Source organism: Larimichthys crocea, chromosome XV (assembly GCF_000972845.2).
Source record: "Larimichthys crocea isolate SSNF chromosome XV, L_crocea_2.0, whole genome shotgun sequence".
NCBI classification, from domain to species: Eukaryota; Metazoa; Chordata; class Actinopteri; family Sciaenidae; genus Larimichthys; species Larimichthys crocea.
In genome coordinates this window covers 10489583-10511972 of record NC_040025.1, presented here as the reverse complement: position 1 = coordinate 10511972, position 22390 = coordinate 10489583, and the positions used below count along the sequence as shown (strand labels likewise).

Here is a 22390-nt window from a genome sequence, read left to right as displayed (position 1 = left end):
TAGCCGACAGTGTGTCTTTAACCAGATTATGTCACGATAATCGGCCTAACACCGCAAAGAATTCAGTTTGGTGTCATAGCCATAATAGTTTCATGACATCAGCCAATCCTGTGATTCTATATAAATGACAAGTGTCTAATCTACAGTGTATATACTCTGCGTAGGTCCCAGGATCACCTACTGTAATCCTCCGGGTGCAGCACAATAGGAGAACCGTAATCTCAACTCCTTACAAAGGCATCAGGCTGGTGCTGCTGAGCGAATGACGAGCGTGTGTGTGTTCATGCAAGCGCTCGAGTGTGTGTTAACGTTCATACATGCATAAATGGTTTTTCAGGTCTCTTGGGGGTGTCTCTTGGTCTGCGCCCCCTCCAGTGAACACATGTGCGAGGGTTCGAGATGAGGGGGGGGTGTCGAGGGCAGACAGCGGTATGGGTGGGGGGGTTTAGGGGATGGGTGTGAGGTATGCGGAGTCCTGAGGGCAATGAAGGGGATGGACCCGAGGTGAACAGACAGGAAAACCCCCCACATAGAGCTCTCCCCATACGATCCCCTTCATACACCTCATCTGTCCGCCACACACTTTCCATTTATTTATTCTCCCCTCGCTCTTAATGCTCGGTTAATGCCAGCCCGAAAGGCACATGACTATAAAAGGTGCATTCCTTTGCCATCTGAATGAATGTGTGTGCGCACCTGCACGTGTCTGCGCACATGATCCAAATGCCACGTATAGGCTAACTGGGGCCGGCTGAAGTTATGAGGCTGGAGTTGAATTGAAGGATTGAAGGGGGCAGCGGGTGAAGCAGGGGCGGGAAAGAGGGTCACACATGAGTGGTCGCGTGAAGGCCCTGCCGTCCCTACTTCCTGCCACAGATCGGTCTGAAGGGAGGCCCTCCATAATTCAATAACAATAATCCCCAATGAAGGCCCAATAAAGCAGGCCCGCCGTGGGGTGGAACTAACTGGCCGTGCGCCTCCTCCTTCTCCAAACCATCCGTCCATCACTGATTGGGGAGAGGAGAGGCCGGGATGGTGAAATGGGGTAGCGGGGTGGGGGTCTGGGGAACAGGCCCAGCTGACATGTCGCCTGCAGCCAGCAGCCAGGCAGACAGACACAGATCCCGTCTATCCCTCCCTCCTTCCACTCCAACCTAACCCACCCTCCCCTCCTGTCCATCCCCCTCGGCCCACCTCACCCCAAGTCCGCCTGCCTGCTGAGCAGGAGACAGATCTGAGGAGTGCAGCTGCCTCCCCATAGTTCCCCGGATGACTGAGCGGCCATGACCGCGAGCTTGGCCTGCAACCCCTACGCACAATCACACATGCACACACAGACAATTGACACCTAAACAGGGGAGGGGTATAGAGAAGGCACGTCTCAGTGGGGGTCACCTATCGATCATGTCACCTGTCCTATAATGTGGTGTGACGGCTGACTGACCTCTGGGATATATAACATTATTATTTATGGCTCACACATCCATGAACCTTCCCCTTATAGTCCCATAATACTTCACCTAAGGTGGATGAACTCATTATGGAAAAAATGAAGAGCATTTTTAGCATCACTATATTATAAAGGTCACAAAATATGTCATTATGGTTAACAGCATGCGTGCACGTTTCTGTGTTTGGCTTCCCTTTCTGTAACTGTCTCCTTGATGACCACTTCAGAGACTCTCTTGACTTGTACTTGCATTGTGTTGCTGTATTGTTTGGGTATCCATTCGGTTGCTTAGTCAACCAGTATCCGGGCAGAGCTCCTTAGAGTTACACGACACAAACAAAAACAGTAAGCTGCTCGGATGAGACCAAATTGTCTCTAATGCCATCATAAGGCCTAGAGATGTTAAACAGCAGACAACAAACAGTAACTAAGGTATAGGAATGTACTAATTAAAGTTAATTAAAGCACGAGACTTTCCTCATCCTGCGTTACGTCTTTGATCTTCCAGAGGCAGCTAATTTGTTCTTTCATGCACAGAGAGTATGTGGCAAGATGTACGACTTTCCAGGAGAAATATTCTTTTATTCCTTTTGGAGATTTAAACCAGTGGAAATGGTGTTTCCCATTAAAATCTACTGATAGCCAACATTCAGTAGACGTACGTCTGTGGACACTGATGTGATGAGCGTGACAAAAAGAAGAAGTCTGTGTGTCTCTTTCGTTTAGTTTGGTTTAATTGCTTGGCCGTCCTGACAGACATATGGTTAAAGCGTATTAAATGATTGAATTAAAGTTATTTGTGAGCGTCATTCTGCAGTGACAGGCAGCTGTCTGTCATAAATTAAACAAGAACTTTTGGTATTCGCTCTGACAGGCCCGAGATTTACTCGCAGCTTGTCGTCGAAGGAGATGAAGGCATCAGAGTTAAGGTCAGAGATAAAAACAAAAACTTCAAATACGAGTCACATCAACCGGTGAAGCATGTATATGTGACATTCTATATTTTCTGTATGTCTGCCATACATCTGTGTGTCTGTGTGTGTGTGTGTCTGTGTGTGTGTGTGTGCATGCCATTGCTCCCATGAGTGTCAGTAGGGTACTGCCTGTTGACAGATGAGAGCTGTGCTGTGAGGGGGTCTCTGTGAGGCCTGACAGATCTGTGACAGAGTGTGCCTGAGGAGAGAGGCCTTCATGTTAATCCACTCTCATACATGTTAACTACACTTGGATAGTCCCATACATGAGCTGCCTTAAAACAGCCTGGTACGGTTCGACACGCCCCCCGTCTCAGCCCACAAAAAAAAAACAAAAAAAACCCATGAGAGCCCCAAAACAACCCTGCCAAAGTCAGAAACCGACCTCTTCGTCACATAACGCCACAAAAATTTGCAAAACACTGGCAGGCACGCTAGTTAGCAAACACACACACACACACACACACACACATACCCGCAATCACTTAAACACAGTGAAAGTTGAAAAAAAGCAAGGCTGTCATTAAGTGAGCAGACTGGTAGGCTGAAAATACAAGCAGACACAGAGCTAACAAAGCAGACGGGGAGGAAGAAAAAGAAGACAGCTTACTTAAGCTGTCTGAAATAAGCATGTGTTTTAATGATGGGGAGACCATGAACTAAAACTGTGTGAAGAAAAGACACTCTCTGTTTTTTTGTTTTTTCCTCCAAAAAGCTCATAAAAAAAAAAACAACTATTCTGACCAGCTCTGGTTCAGAGGTCCAGACCAGTTAAAGCAGAATATTGGCCACAGCTGGCATATTTGCATGGTGAGGACACTTCCTTCTCTAGTGGGGTTTTTGTAGAGAATGTGAGTGCGAGGTGTTGGCCAAATGGGCACCACCTCATTTGGCACCGAACCGAACTCTTGTTTAAACATAGCACCGTGCCAAAAAAGCAAAAAAAAAAAAAAAGGAAGCCGAAACATCTTCGTTCAACTGGTCCCTGAGCGGGGTTTTAGTGTCGCTTCATTACATTCTTAGAGTAAATATTGAGAACAACAGAGCCAACAGTGATTCATTTCTTTTTACTGCACAGAAGGGTCAAAAAGAACGGAGCGGACTGAAACGCTTCTTAAGCATAACTGACAGCACGTACGATTTTTTGTTTTCTAAGCGCAGCGATCCAGAGTGTTTCATATTCCCAGTCTGAACCGGAACGCGTTGGACTGATGTTGACATGGATAGAAAACGGGGTGGGGGGTGGATTAGGTTGGCGTGTTTACTTTGAGGAGCCGGGTATGTGCCGTCTAATCCACTTCTTGTGGGAACCTGTAATGCCGTCTGATACCTGTTAAGAGCGCAGACACGCAGAGGCCTCTCTCGCTGCCGCTTCGCCCGCGGTCATGCCTCTGAAACGGCTCTTCTCTGAGAGGTACAGTAAGTCATTATGAGTCACAGACAGTCTACCGTCTAACCCCCCCCCCCCTCTACAGTAACGCTGTGAACACAGGATGTGGTGGTTGTGCAACGCACACACACACACACATGCATGTATGCGCAGTCAATTAAGTGAGAGAAAGTCAGACAGGGAGTGCTGACCAACACTTGAGCCGCCGGAAAACTGACTGTACCGAGCATATGCAAGAGCATGCAATGAAAGACTTTTAGGAAACTTTTAGTGCAGTTTGGTAATGTGCTATATTTTCACCAACCTCGCCTCTCATCTCTTTTTCTCCCAGAAGCCTTATCAATGAGAAAACATGGCCAGAACAAAGGTCTTGGGATGTGCCCGGGCTGCAAGGCTGACCGGACAAACTGTTTCTGCACGTTGCCCATTGTTTTGCATACGTGTATCACTGTAACAGCACCGTGCTCACACGCCCACTAAACAAACACATCCCTCATCACGTCGGTGCCCATGTCAGTCAACAGCAGCAGAGAGAACCCGAGCCGGAGCCGCCGCGGTTTTAAGGGGGTCTGGCTCGTGAGTCGGATGTTGATGTTTTAATCACGTCTTTGCTATTTGCATGTCATTTCGCTGCCATAACTCCTGCGCCTCTCTCTCTCTCCTCCAGTCCCACCATCCCTAATGAAGAACAGAGAAATGTCAGACAGCTAGAGAGGAGAGGAAGGATTATGTTTAGTCTTGTCCCACATCAACATCACACAACAACCCCGATCCAATCAACCGAAGAAAGTGGCATAATGAAGATGTGGGTTTGTCTAGCGGTGCGTACAGGTGTGTGTATGTGTGTTTGTGTATTTGAATGAAAGGCAGATTTCAATTGCCCCATACGCGGAACAATAGGGCCAATCAGTCTCCCGGATCAGGCCTGATTAAAAGATGAGCTCACTGTAGGTGAGTACGTTAGCGATGATATCTCGGCCGAGGATACAATGAACCGCGGTTTCACATAAAGATTCGACACTCTCGCCGATTGTTTCCTCAAAGACGGACTGAGTGAGCACTCCTGCTAAAGTGCGAGAGAACAAGAAGCCATTTCCCAAAACAATTTGAGCGTTCCATCTTGATAGCCTTGAAAGGCATGAGCAGAATGACAACCCGGCAGTGTAAAACAGTGCTATTCTCATTACCCTCTGCGGAGGGAATAGAGAGAAAGAGTGTGAGGCAGGCTAATGAGCTAGTTAAGGTGGCAGTAAATGTCATTCCTCCTCTGGCAGGCCCCAGGCTGCAGTACTGCTACAGGCCATTACCTGGACAGGGACACATAGAGCTTGCGTCAGCAGTTTACTGTACAGGCTGGCATTCACGCTCACACACACACACAGGGAAAGAAAGAAAGAAAAGGGAAGGAAGGAGGAGAGAGAGAACATACATACTGTAACACCACAACCCCTCTATATAACATGCATTACATTAAAAGCCTAAGTGGATCATGTTGAGGGAAGAAGTGCGCGAACTGAGGAGACACAGTCTTTAGTCGTTTTTAATCTTCTTTCCATTGACAGGAACTGTAATGAGTAAAGAGCTTTTCTGGCTCCCTTCCACTCAGGTGTTGACCATGGTCTGCTGGCTTGTTAGCTGCTTGGCCACAGAGTTTGACCTTTGGTAATTTATTCTCAAGTCCATCTGGAAGGATTGGATTTCCAAATTGGATCACGGTGAGTTTGCTGAAGTGAACAAGGACAAAGTCTGAAGGTGTTCCGAAGTTTTTTTTCTCACGGACGGAGCAAAGAGATAGCGGACGTAGTTGCTGAATCGAGACAATTTACTTGCTTTAAAAATGTAAAAAAAAAAAAAAAAAGAAGTCAGAGCACTGTAAAGACAGAAGTTTGCACGGTCAGTCGTTTGAATTTAACAAAGCGACTAATTCCCTCCCTGTGGGCAAAGACGACCACGGTTCATTTTGAGGATAAAATGAAAGAAGTGGAGGTGCAAAGATGGAGTAAGTGAATTAACTCTATCTGGCTCTGAATTGAACTTCCCTCGTCCAAACAGACAGCAGCTCACACAGACGCCTTCCCTTTTTAAGGCAAACTGAGGGCAACGCGATATTTAACAGTAAATCCTCGCCGGTTTAAATATGCCAACGCTGTCGACGCGTCAAGAGCCGTGTTTATTTTACTCTGCTGATATTTCAGTCCATACCGGCCGCGTCGCATGCAGTGAGACAGTCCAGGCTCGTTGGTGGTCTCTCGCCTGCACACTACATGTTTGTTTTAGGCTCATCTTGGCACAAGGTGTCACAGAGAGAAGCCAGCATTTTTTTTAAACAAAGACGCAGCAACTGTGTCCACACACACACACACACACATCTTGCCCACTTTCACACCTTGAACCCAAGTGGAGCATTAATCCAGCTTTTGTAAAAGGAGAGCCCTCCTGCACTCACTCACAATCTCCGAGGGCCTCAAACAAATAAACTTTCTTTTGGTTTTAAATAAAGCCCCTGAGCTCCTCTGGATTTTAAATACACTTTGGCTCTACTTCCCCCGCTGGTTTCAATACACCTCTGGGTCCAGTGTATGGAGTATGGGCTGCTGCCCATATGGTCCCCACTGGATTAGGCTAAGAAGGCCAGCCACATAATGGTGAGGCCTGGGGAACCATTAAAAACCCATTAATTGTGAATTTTGAAGATCCTTACGGCAATGATATGCTAATATTTCTCAGCACTAGAGACAGAGATGGACTGAAGAAAAGAGAAGCAGCCAATGCGACAGAAAAGAAATAGACGGAGTGAAGAGGAGGGTGAGAGAGAGAGAGAGAAAAAAAGAAACTGCAGACTGTTCCAGGTCGCTGTAACTTCCTAACATCCACTTGTGTCTGCCAGACACACTCGCATATACACAGACACACACACAACAGTGTGCGAGAGGGAGTTGTGGAGAATAAAGAAAAGGGGAGAGCAGAGGAGGATAGAGGAAAAAAAAACTGCAGGCAGCAGGAGACAAAGAGGTCAGTGTAGTGGAAAACATGGAGTCTGACATTAAAGCGATGCAGTTCAACTTACTCGCTTTAGCGCCAGAAACGCATAGCTGAGAGATCTACAACGCACGCAAGAGCGAGAGAGTGGGAGAGGAGGACAGATGGGGAGAGGGGGAAAAAAAAACGTGAGAAAGAAACAAAAGAAGAACAGAAAGTCAGTGGAAGTTTAACAAAGACGCGGAGCAAAAACTGCCACATGCATATGGTTTCATCTCCTGGTATATTAAAAAAAAAAAAGCACTGATAGTGTTCATTGGTTTCGTAGCCAGGTGGCACGAGGCGGAGAAATTCTGCTTATCTCTGCATTCCTGTGTGTTGCACAGTGGACAGTGTGGGGGGACATTAGAAAGGATAAGTCCCCACCAAGCAGATTAACCAGAGCCAGCCAGGGGACCAGAACACAGATTTGGGATGCATCGCCCCGAGTAAGATTTAGGCTTTTCACTGGCAATTACTCACAGTATACATTTCAATGCATAACCCCCCGAATGGAGCGGATGCTGCTCTGGCTCTGAAAGGGACTTTAACTAATCTGAGACTTGCCACTGTACCAGAAGCTTACAGTCTGTTTTTCAGGCTGAGCAGAGCTGTGAGCCGCCGCTTTCTGCTGTTTTACGGTCACTACTCCTCTTCCGGCTACTTGGTATTCATGAAAACGCCACTTGTATATAACATGGATTTCATTATTTCAACGTGTAGTATACATGTCGCGTTAGAGCGCAGCTGACATCTGAGAAATCAACGCATCAGCATCAATAACCGCCGTAGCCACAATAAAGGAAACGGCGGCTACAAACGGCCAGGCGCTCTTCCATGTGCAGCACTTCAAGCCTAATGTCCTTTCCCTGTGTGCATCGAGGATGCTGATGAAGGGAAAGACTGGACTTGTCATTTCCCTGTTGGGCCCTCGGGAGCCAGGTGTCCCTCTTTAATGGAGGCATGCGGAGTCTAACGTAGGTTAATGAGCTACGCAGGCCCCAGAGGAGATAAGGCATTATAGGCTATATGAGATCTCATCCCTTCTTCCCTCCATTTGTGTCAGACCCTGAGAGAGAGAGAGAGAGAAAGAGGAAACAAAGGAGAATGTGGTGGAATGGAAGCAGAGGTGAACGAGAGAGAGAGAGTACAGAGAGCGTAAAAGAAGGATAGAAAAGACACAACAAACAAAAGCCAAAAAAAAAAAAAAAGAAAGCCAGGTTTGCCAGCCCCCTTTAAAACAATTAAAGCCTGGATGAGATTCACTGTAAAGGTTCCACTGCCAAGCAAGAGCCAAATGTGGCAGCGAAGGGAAAGCTCAGTGAGAGCGGTCCTAATCAGAAACAGATTCTCTACGACAACAAACCAAACCACACACACACACACACACACACACACACACACACACACATGAAAGTTGACACTTTACATATTAAAGCTCTGCAGGGAGGGAAAAAAGCCCGTGGAAACATCAAATTGTAATGAGGAACAGGCTCGGCGAGCGCAGAGGGGATAGAAAGGAAGAGACAAAAAGACAGAGCGATGAAATGATGACGGAGGAAATAAGAGATTTTAAATATAATGTAAGCCCGACATGCGTGTTTGCTGTGGAGTTGTACAGTATGGCTTTGCTTTCCTCCTTTTGTCTCTGCTCTCAGATGTGGCTTAGTCTTTTGTTTGGCTTGTCTGTGGCTGCATCGCGCATAGACACGAGAGCAAGCGTGATGTTTGTTTGTATGTGTTCAGGTGGATAGAAATAGGAGATGAGAGACATGATGATAGAGGTGTAGCTGGAAAAAAAAAGGAGGAAGATGTACGAGGAAAAGAGGAAGGTTAGGAGAGGTGAAGAGAAATGTGGAGAAACAGAGGTGAGAGGAGATAAAGCTGCAAGACGAGCAGAAAAGGGGGGAGAGAGAGAGAAGTGGAGGAGGTGCGACCAGGTCTGAGCCCGGGAGCAGAGAGCATGGTAAGGAAGAGGCAGCCTCACATTCCAGACTTGATCCTGTATAAACCCTGTCTGTTACTGCAGATCTGATATGGAAATAGGAGGCCAGATGGGGGCTTCCACTGGCCTTATAAGGGATTGCAGCTTGGCCTGGATCACGGGTGAGAAGCCATGGAGAATGAAAAAAACGAGAGGCAGAGACAGGAATAGGGAACGGGCATTTGAGAAAAACAACATGAGACAATCTCGGAGACTAAGATGCTGAAAAGTGGATACACATGAAGAGGGAAGAAGAGATAGAGAGAATAGTTGTAGACGGCAGCAGAGTATGTGACGAAGAACGAAGGTGAAAAGAAAAAAGAGAGAGCCGAAGCCAGACGATTTCTGATGATATTCTTGTTTTTCTCCTCCTCTGATGCTGTTTCAATGATCTTTGGTCTTCCAACGGTGGATTCATCAGCGTCCAAGAACAGAAACAATTTCCTCCTCGTCACACAATGGCAAACTTAACAAAGGAACCCAACACAACTTGATTGGTGCAATTCATTCCGCCTCCATTGTATCAGAGAGTCCCATAGGTGCGCTTTATTGTACGATTTGTCTCTACTGCCAGAAGGAATAACGTCGCCCTTGAGAAAGTCTGCAGATGCAAAGGAGCCAAACTCAATGAAAGGATAGATGTTTACCGTGATGAACGCCTCACAAATGAATTCAGCAAAATCCATCTCCCATCGTCATCTGTTCCCAACGAAAGCCTAACAACAGTCGTGTTGGTTTATCCCTTTTATTCGACTCCCTTTGCTTTACTAACAGTGTTTCCTAGTCAAGATGTTCAGACAGTGGGAGCCAACAACCCGCTGAGAAACCTGATCAGCCACACTAATCTGATCAGCTGCACTTTGTTCAAGTGTGTCTTATTTAAAGAGGACAGCACTCCCAGCGTGGCATAACCCAAACACCGTCCTATCCCCTTTCAGCCCGAGGATCCTGGGGAGCCGTCATCTGATCCACTGCACACCTTCCGATCCCACCACCCCCCAACCACCGCCGCTACCGCCTCCACGCCACCCACCACCCTCCTAGATCTAGCTCGCAGCCCAAACACAGCATACCTGCACCCAAATGTTCGCCCGACCGCGACAATCTGAGCCTATTAGGGAGAAAACTCATGACACAAGAGTTTTTTTCATTTCCTAATCAGTTGGAAGGCAAAAAGCCTCCTCCACCATCCTCCACCCTCCTCCTCCTCAATGTGTGTATGTGCATGTGATGAAACACTCTTGAAATAGAGTGAAACGTGTAGCGTCTTTTTGAATGTATGATCAAGGGAGTTTTGGCACAACTCCCTCATACAAATAAGTCAAATTTGTTTGCGCACCAACCCCAAAGAACACGTGATAAAACAGACAAACCTTCCGCCGGGTGTATTATGTCGCACACGCTGTGAAATTAATTCATCGTACACTAAAGGCGCAATACCGTCGGGAAGCATCAAACAAATGATGTGGACGCGATCTTTGCCCTCCAGCAGCCAAATTTAACTGATACGCGTTTAACCTAAAACTGTTGTTGTCTGATTTCTGCCAATTCATTATCACAGTCGGTTAATATAGGCCAAACACACGCGCACCAACACAAAACACACCTCCTCTATCCACACACCCCGCTGTGCCAACAGCTGCTTCCAGCAGCACCAAACTGTGGCTGCCAAATACACCGAGACACTTAACCATGACTGACGGTAACACGTTATTCCCCACAGAAATCTTTACCTCCCCCCTTCTTTCTTTTTAAGCGTAGTAAAACAGAGGAATGTTGATAGTTTTCTGCTCCGCTGTGATTCCATCAAATCATCACCTCCTCCGCCTCGGCTGCTAATCCGATCTGACACGGCGCGCCCGTGTTACCGAGCACGAGGACGCCTTCAGCCTTGACCCTTAGCTTTAGTCAAGTTACCAGACACCCGCATAATGTTTTCCCAACCGCTAACCATTAGGGTTTAATTAACAACAGCGGTGGCTGAGCTGACCCGTGGCTGGAAGAGGCCTCTGACTCTTGCTCAGTTCTTTTAGATATCGCGACCTCTCCGGTGCCCTCTCGGTGGCCTGGCATAGGGGTGATGCAGGTGCTTTTACATGCTATTTCCTTCACTTGCAGCTCAACACTTCTCCTCCTATTTCCAGTTATGCCGTATCTGTCAGGCTATCCATCCACCCACACAGTCTGACATATCACAAACTTTACACAGACTGTATTTTTCCCCCTCATTTCTATATCTCCATTCAAACCGATCTGCTTCTCACACTCTGTACTCCCTCTATCTGTCACTATTTCGACGCCGCCAGTCAGTGTGTGCGGTATGTAATGCCATTATATGGTTGTGACATTGTGCTTCACTCGGCTGTTGGAGGGGTCAGATAGCGGTCTGTTCTCTGGAAGGAAAATACTGAAACTCAGCCACAGCTTCATACTTTATACAGGGAATATGAGGTGAATGTCAGCTTTTCACAATAACAACATTCTTGCGATATGTATAGAAAGTCCGACTGCGTCAAGGTCTAAAGGAGGCTGTGAGGTTTGACTGGATGATCTACGCACACACACACTGTACTCTGCTACAAGACACGCACTGTCCAATCCCATTAAGACTGTAGCCATCTTTGGTGGACAGCTGGACTATTAAGAGGGAGTCTAGGCTGATTTTCATGACAGCGTGAGGCCAAGACCTGACATACAGCTGTCAGGAGTAAGAGATCCCCCCCCCCCCCCCCCCCCCCTCCCTATGTGTGTGTGTGTGTGTGGGAGCAGAAGTGAGGAGCAGGTATAGGCTGAGTGAGCAGAGATTATCAGTGGCTTGAAATATTATCACATGCTATTAGCACTGTATCACTGTTCATTAGGCTGATGGCTAGCTGGAGTTACTTGACAGCCCTGCGGTACGAGTGTGAGAGATGGAGAGAGAGTGAGAGATGTGAGGAGATGGAGTGTGCATGGAACAAAAGTAGAAAAGGAAATTGGAGCACTAGGAAAATCAGGGAAAATGATAGAGGCCTGCTCGCCTCGATCCGTCACTGTCGAGAGTTTCAACATCCAAGTTTAAGGGGTAAACTCGAGTATCTGACGGGAAACGGAATACGGTATTTAACGTTGCAACAAGCAGGAACATGGCATGTTACCACAACTCCTAATACTTATTGTCATAACAGCGACAGTGAGTGATAACCGGATGACAGTGTGCAATGTCAAAAAGCATATATCAAAGAAATGATTTGTGTAGGGCCCATAAAAGCTTCCTGTAAACACCGCGCGATCATAGAAATACATTAAACAATGCTGTCACCCAGACAAGCTTAACTCCAAGGGCTCTGATAACTGCTGCTGTCTTTGTATGAAGTAGGCGACAGAGGAGCAGTAAAGCTGTCTCCCTATCAGACAGAAACATTAGTCGCTGTCACACTCGGTTTGCCTTTGCGCAGACAACAGTTTAGTATATCATCAAAAGCCAAAAACAATTCCCGCGTCTCGAGATCTATTGGCAAGCGTGCCACTCGAAACGGAGGCACACATTTGCAAAGTAGATGAGAGGAGAAGGCCGTTCTGCGCACGAGTAATCTGGAATCATTATGCATGCTATCGAACACATAAACAATGCATGTTTTTTTTTTCTCCCCCCTTTTCGTAACTGCTTCTAATGAGGACAATCATTATGATGCATGTAAAATAGGGAAGATTCATCAAGAACTTCAAAAACATTCTCAATGGGGCGGTCGGTAGCGTAGTGGGTTAAGCGGCCGCCCCGTGTGTGGAGGCTATAGTCCTCGCTGCAGCTGGCCGTGGTTCGAATCCCGCATCGGACGGCCATCTTCAGCTGTCCTATCATTAAAGGCCAGAAAAATAATCTTTAAAAAACATTCTCCATGTTTCAGGGCTACTGTTGGAGTTTCTATGCAAGTTTACAAAGTTATAGTTTGCTCTCACCCCCCTTCTGTCCTTCCCTATTCCCCCTTTTATCTAATTTTGGACCACTCTAAGAGCCAGCAGTAATGAATTGGCTAATCACAGTTATCTGGGCCCATTCAAGTGCTTTGTAAAGCAAATCAATAAAGCTTTGGCACCGAGCCAGCCATCCACTTTGACAGACGTTGCTCGCTAATCTATTTCTGTGTTGTTGTTGTTTTTTTTTCTGTCCTAAAGATGTTTGCTCGTTCTCCGCCTGTCCCCTTTTCTCTCTGTGTACTTCAGCAAAGTCAGCGGGGAAATTGAAGAAGAAGAAGTAGAAAAAAAAAACTCATATACCGTGCCAGCTGGCAACTCACAGGACAAAAGTCAAGCACTGAGTACTTAAAGTTCATTTGACAGAGAGAGAAATTTTCTCTTTGATTGCCGGAACTGTTGGAAGTCGTCGGAGCGCTGAGACTTATACCTCGGGCAAGAAAAAAAAAAGAAAAACAACAAGGCCTACATCCATACTATTCTGTTTCCACAGTAACAGATCAATAACAGCGACGCAACAACTGATAAGAATTTCTATGAATTTCAAATGTTCTCCCTGTGGTGCCTACATTTGCTGCAGACTAAACAGGAATATTGATAAGCCTGCGAGTCCCTCCCTCCCTCCCAACACGCCTCCCTTGCATAATGTTTTGGACGTGTTTTTCCTTGTGTTGTTATTGCGCGTGAAACATTCGACTGCCAAGAATGCGTGGGCTCGAAATACCATTCAGTATTCATAGAAATGCGAAAAGGCCACTTCTTACACAGAGAAACATTTGGGGGGAAAATGCAGCCTTATTTTCACTTGTTTAATCTTCCTGCCTAACCAGGAAGACATGGATTTGGGTAGTAAGTGTCGTTTGATGTGGCTTCCCACTCCAAATGACACTACTGCTCCCAACGTTGGTAAAGAAAAAACCACACAATCCACTGCCACAGGCTTAGTTTGAGTCCCAGGCTCTGCATGTTAAAGCCAGAGCCAAGCTCCCTTTTCCCTGTAAGACCCTAAGTACTTCCAAACATGAGAACATTTTCACGAGCAAAGTAAATAATACTGCCATCAACCTAATTTGTAGCACACCCAGGCAAGATGAAATGCTGATTACAGCAATGCTCTCTCTACGCTTAGCCTCTAATAATAACAATGGGTTAATTAATCTAACTCATGAAGTCCAATTATGGGACACACTCAACAGGGTGAAAGAGAAGGCATCGCCGGTAACAGATCTAATAAATACAATCAAGTTGCCTACTTAGAAGAGGCGTGATTGTGGCGATAAATTAATAAATAAGCCGTGCACAACATATTTATGGACATATGCGATTCTGTCTTTGTGTCTTTTGGGATTTTGCGTGCGATTCACGCTGCTGCACATCTTCCGGCTCCTAAATTAAGGCCTACACGCATAAAAAAATCCATCTGCAGTAAAAAAAACGCATGCACTGTAGTATAAGTATTTGTCTCTTGTTGTTAAGATAATGAAAAATGTTTCCTTCGAGACGCTGGCAGAGAAAAGAGCAAGCAATTAGAGGAAGAGAATGGAGAGGGAGACCGACAGAAGGAGTGAAAGCAACAGAGAGCTGTTTGAATGTGATTAATGAGATCACTGCGGGGTAGGCTGTGTCACTGTAATAGTCTGAGCATGGGAGAGAGGCAGAAAAGGACTGAGAGTTGAGAGACTGAGATGGAGAAAGGGACATGAAGAAAGAGAGAATTGGAGGGAGGGGGGGGTGGATTGACAATGGATACATTTAACTCACAGCTATGAAAAGAAAGAGGGAATGAGACATGGAGACCGACAGAGAGAGTAAATCAGAGAGACTAAGAAGGAAAAAAAGCAGATATAAGGCTCCGATGAATGGAACGGCAGGGGCTCTCAGTCTTCTTTTGGCCTTTTAACGGTGAAGGGTTTAGAGAAGCTCGCACCAGGTCTGGCAGATAGAAAGGCTCGCACTCTGAGGACAGCCATGAAAGACACAGCCTGACGCTGAAGCTTTGGGATGCCTCTTTATCTGACTCAGGGTTAAGAACCGAGCAGGAGGGGGGTCAAGTGGAGGCCAGGTTCTTAAGAAGGTCACACAGACATCCTCCCAGTCCACAACTCAATGAACAAGCCGGTTATTAGCTTGACTATAGATGGTTATGGTAATTTAAAAACACCAATGGCAACCACCTCCAAAACACCCGAACATTTGACATTTGCTACAAAAATCGTTTCTACTGATAAAACGAAAGATTTAAAGCTTCAGCCTTCAGTTTGGACCACCTGCCGATCAGAGGGAATTCCCTACGAAGCAGAGAAATGCCTTAATAGAGCATTTCACAGCACTCTAAGATAATATTTAATGGTCGTCCTGTCTCGCTTGTAGAGGTTAGAAGCGCGGTTGACATTCTCTCTGCAGACACCCTGAGGTCCAGGTAATGGCAAAAAAAAAAAATACAATTTACCTCTCCCCAAAACGTGGCGCTTTAACTGTGGGACATTTGATTCAGCCTCTTTGAGAAAATGCTGCAGGTTGTGTTGAAAGGAAAAATGTTCTTTTTCTAGCGCCTGGCTCCCAGCTGATGCCAGTGGGCAAACAGAGGCTGTGTTACTTTGTTTAACATGATTAAAAAATATTAAAGGCAATCTAACGGGGAGAGTCCTGGAGACATATCGGCAGCGGTCATAACGCTCCTAATGCCTCCGCGTCAATTTGCCAAAATCTTAGTTGCCTGTTTGATAAACAGGTGTGTCGAGTATGGTTTTCATTTCATTTTAAACAAGCAAGACAGACATAACCAAAGACAATGTTTAACAAAAGGATGCAATTATTTGTTCTGCGCGGGATGAATTGGACCACGCCATTCAATCTGAAACAAAGTGATGCGATGGCCATTACAGGAGGCATTCGGTGCGAAATAACAATTTGCGAGTGCGATGATTGGAAACAAATTCCACCTGGTGGCAATTGTGACGACGCTGTTTTACGGGCAATTGTATTTCTTTTCATGTCAGCTCAAGGTTAATACGAGTCGTGCATTGACAATGGAGATGTTTAATAAAGGCAATGAAATGATTCATTCTTTGTGCTTTTAGGTGGTTTATTTGCAATCCCAGGAGACGCAGCTAATGGCCGACTGGAAACAACAACAATACAAAGATAACACGTTCATATCATACTTCATATATCATGAAAGCGAGTGTGTGTGTGTGTGTGGATGCAGTTAACAGGAACCCTCAGTTCAGTTGTACCCCAGGGGAAACAGGACGGGCTTCCATTCAGTTGTTGCTAGGGACTTCATTGCTGATTCTAGACTGATTCTTCCCTCTCTCCGTCTCTCTCTGGTTGTCTGTCAACCACCACCTGTCTGTCACTGTGACTCTCCAGCTCTGTCTTCCCCCACCTGTCGTCTTCTCTCTTCCACTTCCTCCTTCCTCGCTCTCTCCTCCAATTTCCTTCTCCATTACCGGCTTGACAATCCGGGTAGGCTACGGCAAAAACGCAAATCTGCTTACCTGATCCCCTCGCTTCCATAGGAAAATCCAGGCCAGGCTAAGCCGGGTCACATGAAAAGCTGGGCTTGAACAAGTCGAGCAGGTGAGCTCTGGGCTTGACAGGCAACAGCGTGGCAAGGCTCTCAGATCAAATTGCCTCTGAGGGGCGACCAACCCAAAGACTAACTCTCTGAAGCTCATTGTGGGGGGTGAAAACAACACAGAGGGTTGAGAGAGGGGAGGGAGGGTTTGACCACTTGTCCACCAGGGCCCCCGTAGGAGCAGCTGCATGCGTTTACAAGCCTTTCAAGTCCTCGACGCTTTACGCCCTGTGATCAGCTGCTATCCTCGGCGACACTCGAGACGCACACGCGTCTGCACAACAACACGCACATGGGTGAGTCAGCCATGCATCTCCTGCTGTGTTGACCAGTTTAACAGGACTTGTCCAGTTAAACACCTGAACCGACCCTTTCAAGTTGTCCCCCGTCAGCTGCCAGGGGCGACATCCAATTCCTGATTATTCATCAGGGCATGATGAGAAGATTTAATTAGGCCGAAAGCAGCACAACATCAAGAGCCGGAAGATATTTTTTCCATCCATGGTTCACCACTGATACGACCCACCACTAATCAACCCCTGACTTCCATTCAACACTCAGATCCACCACCACAACTTGTGGTGTTTGAATAAAGAAAACAAAACATATATACATTTTCACGTGAAGGTTTCATGGCTCCATTACATATCATATAAATAAATACGTTCTCCCTATATAGACTCTACTGAATGTAGAACTCAGGGGAGGATGCCATCTGGGAATGCGTCTCTTTGGTCTCTGGTCCAACAGCTCTTAAACCGTGACCCCCCGTATGGCAGAACTGGGCCGGGTGAGGTTCATTCTCACTGTCTGCGAATCGACTCTGATTAACAGGGGAATCCTGAATGTGGTTCTGCTGAGCTGCCTTTAACCTCCCCATTCATCTATCGCCGGGATGCCTTTCAACATCCAATTTTTACATGTGCAGCCGTGCCCTCCATCTCCATCTTTATATCAAAGGCAAAGCTCCCCGGCAGCTCTTCTCCTCCTTAATGCCGTCGTTGCTTCCCACCAATCCCGGGTCCTCCGTGCGGGATATGTCTGTGCTTAAGCACAAAGTGAATCGCACACAGCCAATTCCAATTTAGATGATGCAATTCTTTGGTAATGTGTCTCCAGAATAAACTGCATAGCAGATTGACTATATCTATAATTTGACCTGGGTTCGCCCTGTAGCAGTCTTTTGGTCTACGGGTACATAAGAATGATAACGCAGAAGATGGAGCCTGGTGAGTATCAATGCAAATCCAGCTCTAGAATTTAAATAGGACATTAAGTCACGGGCAGGACTACAGGCTCAGTGGCTAGTTTTGGTCCTGATTGGAACTGGTTTCACAGTAGCTGGAAAAAGGGTCCGGGATATCGATTGGCCCCTTGCCGCTTTCTGCTGAGGTGAACATCTGCTGCCCTCCACAATCAATCACTGCCTCCATGGGTGCCACCCAGAAGTCCACAACCAGTTTCTGAAAACCTCATGACACTCAGGCTACACATTCATCACACAACACATAACATGTTTCACTCTACCTTGTGAATATGGATTTGTTTGTTTGATCCTACATCACGCAGTAAATGTAAGCACTTCACACCCTGTAAAACATGATCGCAGCATGTCAGCTCTAACCGTCTCATATACTGTATGGGGCTCACAATTGTTTCCACTATGTATGCATTCTGCTCACCTCACTGTCTGCCTTCTCCCCCTCCCCAGCATCTTAACCCCCTCTTCCTCAATCAATCCCCTGCAAAAGCTGGCCACGGGCAGCTGTATCCGCCAACACTATCCCCTCATAGCTTTGCCATGCTCCAGCAAAGCCCAGGAAACATCAGCATACGGGAGCTGGTCTGCAGGGAGAGTGAGAGGGTGGCGGGGGGAGAGGGATGGAGGAGCGGGATTGAATGGGGAAAGCGGGAGATGGAGGGGAGGTGGAGGAGGAGGGGGGTTCTTTGGGAAGGGAGCCAATCCAATTACAGGCAGCGGTGCAGCCCCGGTTTCTTTGGCGGCACTAAATTCACATTTCAACGGTCTCTTCCTCCCTCCCCCCCAGTACCTTCCTGCTTCTCCTTCTATCTCTGTTTCTTCTCTGCTACTCTTTTTTTTTTCTCATCACGGCTCAGACACCCCACTAACCGTGCATCCCCACACCACACCACACCACACCACACACCCCCTTCCTTTTTTCGCCATCTGCCCGTCTCCCTCGGTTTGCACGAAAGAGGTAAACCTATAGAAAATGCGTCGCCGGCAAAGCATCTCGTCACCCTATAGCTGTGTCATGCTCAGATCCGAAAGGAAGCCCGCAGCCTATGTGTCACACAACCAGGGTAGCTTATCAGCCTCCTACAGAAGAGCTGCATCCAGGGCTCATCAGGTCATCCTCTCCCCTTTTGCCCTCCCCGTGACACCTGAGGGACTGCAACCTTAATGTAAACACACATGCATATTTCAGTCAGACTGAAACGCGGGGCAGAAACCTCAACAATGAAAGCGTGCAGAGCGGTCCTTCCTCTTTCCTACAGTATCGCTACAGTCACGCAGAGTTATCTACGGTGGGTAGGGTAATTGTGGTCATCCTTTCTGTCGGTGTTAACTCGTGCAAGCATGCAAATCACAACTAGTCCTCGTCCAATAACATACATGCATACAAATATTGGCACAGCGGTGACAGCTCCTCTTCTAACCGCACGATTTCAAACAGTGGTGAAAACTGTCAATCTAAATACGTCTCACTGGCCGTGACATGTGCATGCTCTCATACATAAAATACATGTTGAGGAGTAGTGTTCATTTTTTTGGTATTCACAAAATATTCAGAGTAATTCCACCAGAAATGCATGTTCTCATCTTGGCTACCCCACAGTGAGAGGCTGATAACTAATTAGAATGACAACAAATACTCATTACAGGGGAGTTTGCTAATGTATTCTTAGCGCAAGTGCTATTGGTACCTTATTCTGTTGTCATGTGGATCAGGTTTTTCCGCTCTGACTACTAGACCATGGTACCCATTCTCTAGGTGCCCGACTCATATCCTGGTTATTACCTCCCCCATGTTGGCGTTACTGTGGTTACAGTCATGCTCCTCTGAGGAGCGAGCCTAAGTACACAGCAGCACGCAAAGGCTGTTTTGCATGGATTGAAGGGCGGCGGCGGTGGCGGCGGCTACAGACAAGAGTGTGGAAAGAACTGGGGAGATAAACACAGTATGCAAGCAACACAGTGAGGAAAACACTCTTTACTGTCTCATCTAATTTAAGCAAGTAGGAAAAAGGTAGTAAATTATTAAACAGCTCAAACAGGGGATTACATGGAATGAATATTCTCTCAACCACAGCCTTATTGGTGTATTCATTTAATTATGAATAGACGGAGACCAAAATAACCCAGGCCGACACCATTTGTGTTGCATTGCCAGGCTTCGAAATAACAAAGAACTTGCCAAAAGAGGTATCAAAATGGGTTTTTTAGCAACTCTCTCTTTCCGTTCAAAAATCTTCCACTGAGCTCCGTGCAGCTGCTGTTAGAAGGAGGGGGGGGGGGGGGGGGGGGGGGGGCGGCTGTATGAGTCAGTTACGGCCCTGTGACACACTCCTGCTGTCACTCAAACAGGCACCCCCATGCGACGAGGAGCCAAGTGAATACCGACAAATCCTTCAACCAGCTGTCTAAATGCAGCCGAGAACCAACCATCAGTATGCAAGGCAAACGACTACTGTAACACAAAGCGCCCACGCAAACACATAACATCTACATTTAAAACATTAAATATATAGGCTATAGAAGTGTCAGCTCTCGAGGGTCAGAGCCAAAAAGAGCTCCTCTTCTAAATTAAACAGCAAAACGCAGACACTTCTGATTGACAATATCACTCCTCATATCATCCAAACCCAGAGTACTGCACTCGCTTTTCCTCGCCGTTCAATCCTGCCACCCAGAAATCTCATCAAATACCTTGTTTCCTGTGGCTGCAGTGTGAAATCTATCATTATTAACTGGCCAGCAACCCTTAACCCTCTGCAGCGTCCGTGTTCTCTAACCAAGACTAGAAGGTTTAGTGCACGGGCCCGCTCCCTCTTTTGCCTCTCAGTGGGCCACGGGCAGAAAGGTGCCTATTAAAATTAATGGGCCGGCGCGGGTTATTCAACATTGCGACACTGGAGCTCACTTAACAGGGAAACTGGTAATGACCACTACAGTGAGCTAGCCATCGCCATTACCTCTCTCAGACGCTTTGACAGCAAGCATTAAATATTAAGGAGATACGTTTCCCTGTGACCATGATCCATCTGCACAGAAATAGGACCACTTCACAGTGTCTGTGCCCCATGGACCACTGGACAGCCCGAGTCCTTATGTATCACAGTGATGAAGTGAGCAGAAATCTCCAACAACAGGCCTTTAACTGCCGGGCGAGAGGAGGGGAAAGTAGGCGTAGCACTCACCTTCTTTAGACGTCCACTCTTGGTGCCCACAAAGGCTACACAGTAGCCATTGTAGACGTAGGAGGTGACGGAAGTCATGCGGTCTCGAGTCTCGGTGTAGAGAGTGTGACCGGTCACCAGCTGAGAACCACCGAGCGGCTGGTTGATGTCCAGGCCACAGAAAGAGTCGTCAATGGGCACCGGCTGCAGACAGAGAAGAAAAACAAATGTTATAGCTCGGAGTACAAGGATAAAAAACTATAGAAACCCTTGAAGTGAGATGCACCGGATGAGGTGGAGGGCAGAGATGCTGAGACACGGACTATTATAAAAGAAGACAGCTCGGTAAGGAGGAAAGATGAAGGTGACAGAGTGAAACAGAAGGAGGGGAGAGTCACGCAAAGTTGTGGAGAGAGTGGCGATGTCAGAGATGGAAATGAGGGGTGAGTCTGAGAGAGAGAGGTGGAGGGCGAGGTGGAGGTGCACGGACGAGCCTTCCGGCCAGACAAACGTTTGCCTTTCTGTTCCACTTGGCAGACATGTTTCAGCTCCGCCTGACTGAGCCCCACCTTGCTCTCACCGTGGCTCATTACCCTGGCCTATCATCACAGCTCGGGCAGGAAGACACGCACTGCATGATAACTACGTACGCCGGCAGACACACTGCAGGATAACTGTGCAGCTCTGAAATATACATGTAAACTAAGAGGCTGCAATGAAGTGCATTCACCCCTTCATTAGAAAAGAATCAATTTAGGCGTGATTGTAGTGTGCATAACTTACGAGAATCGCCCAGAGTGAAGTCTATCTCGAATAAGATAGGAGGAAGCAGTGAGTGAGGAGCAGGGCAGTGGTCCTGGTGTTGAATCAGGTCAACTGGGACAGTCTGAGTGGCGGTGGCCTCAAAGTGCCATGTGGAGTGAAGTGAGACGGCCAGGCAGCCTGAGACACGGCATGCCTCCCATGTATATATCCTATAGTCCTTTCCTCACAAACTCTATTTTATTCCTCCTCTGAATATATACACACACACACACACACACACAGCAGTCTTCGACTCCAACTCATTAATTCTCTTTCTGTCACTATATCTTTCTCCCGTCTGTCTCCGTCGCTGTCAGAAATGGTATACGCCGACTACGCTGAGTGACATTTCCCACTCTGGGAGGCAGCTCAGCCTCGCACAACCCACCAGCGGCCGTAAAAACCTTTTCAGTACTCGAGTACGCAGATTTTCACGAGTGGAGTAAAAGCAATAACGCTGACGGGGAATAATCGCCTCTGCTCTTATAGGCGGGCACGCCCCCCCCTCCTCCGCCCCTCCGCTTTATGGCATTTCCTTTTATTTGCTTGGGCCAAAAATAGCACAGCAGAAGTGCTACAGGGTACTCCACTGCAGTATTTAACCAAACAAGAAAAGAAATCCATGTAAGCTTACATTACTCTTGTCTCCGCCGGTAATAAAATCAAATGTGCCGTATATAAGTGTGTAACGCTTGTTTTAAACGTGCTGGTTGGACACGGACACACAGAATGAATCAGACGGGAGAGCGAACAGCTATCTTAAAAAAAAAAAAAACAGCCGTGAGTTCCAGACTTTGGCTTATCGATAGCTGCT

At 46.9% G+C, this 22390-nt stretch overlaps 1 protein-coding gene across 2 annotated transcripts in view; it reads right to left on the bottom strand.

The window, feature by feature from the left end:
• plxna2 (plexin A2) overlaps positions 1-22390 on the bottom strand; it is a 160747-nt gene that overhangs the window by 110726 nt on the left and 27631 nt on the right. For both annotated transcript variants that reach the window (XM_019273879.1, XM_019273878.2), the window contains exon 3: positions 20794-20976. In XM_019273879.1, coding sequence (XP_019129424.1) covers positions 20794-20976 — 183 coding nt within the window. The remainder of the gene's footprint in view (positions 1-20793; positions 20977-22390) is intronic.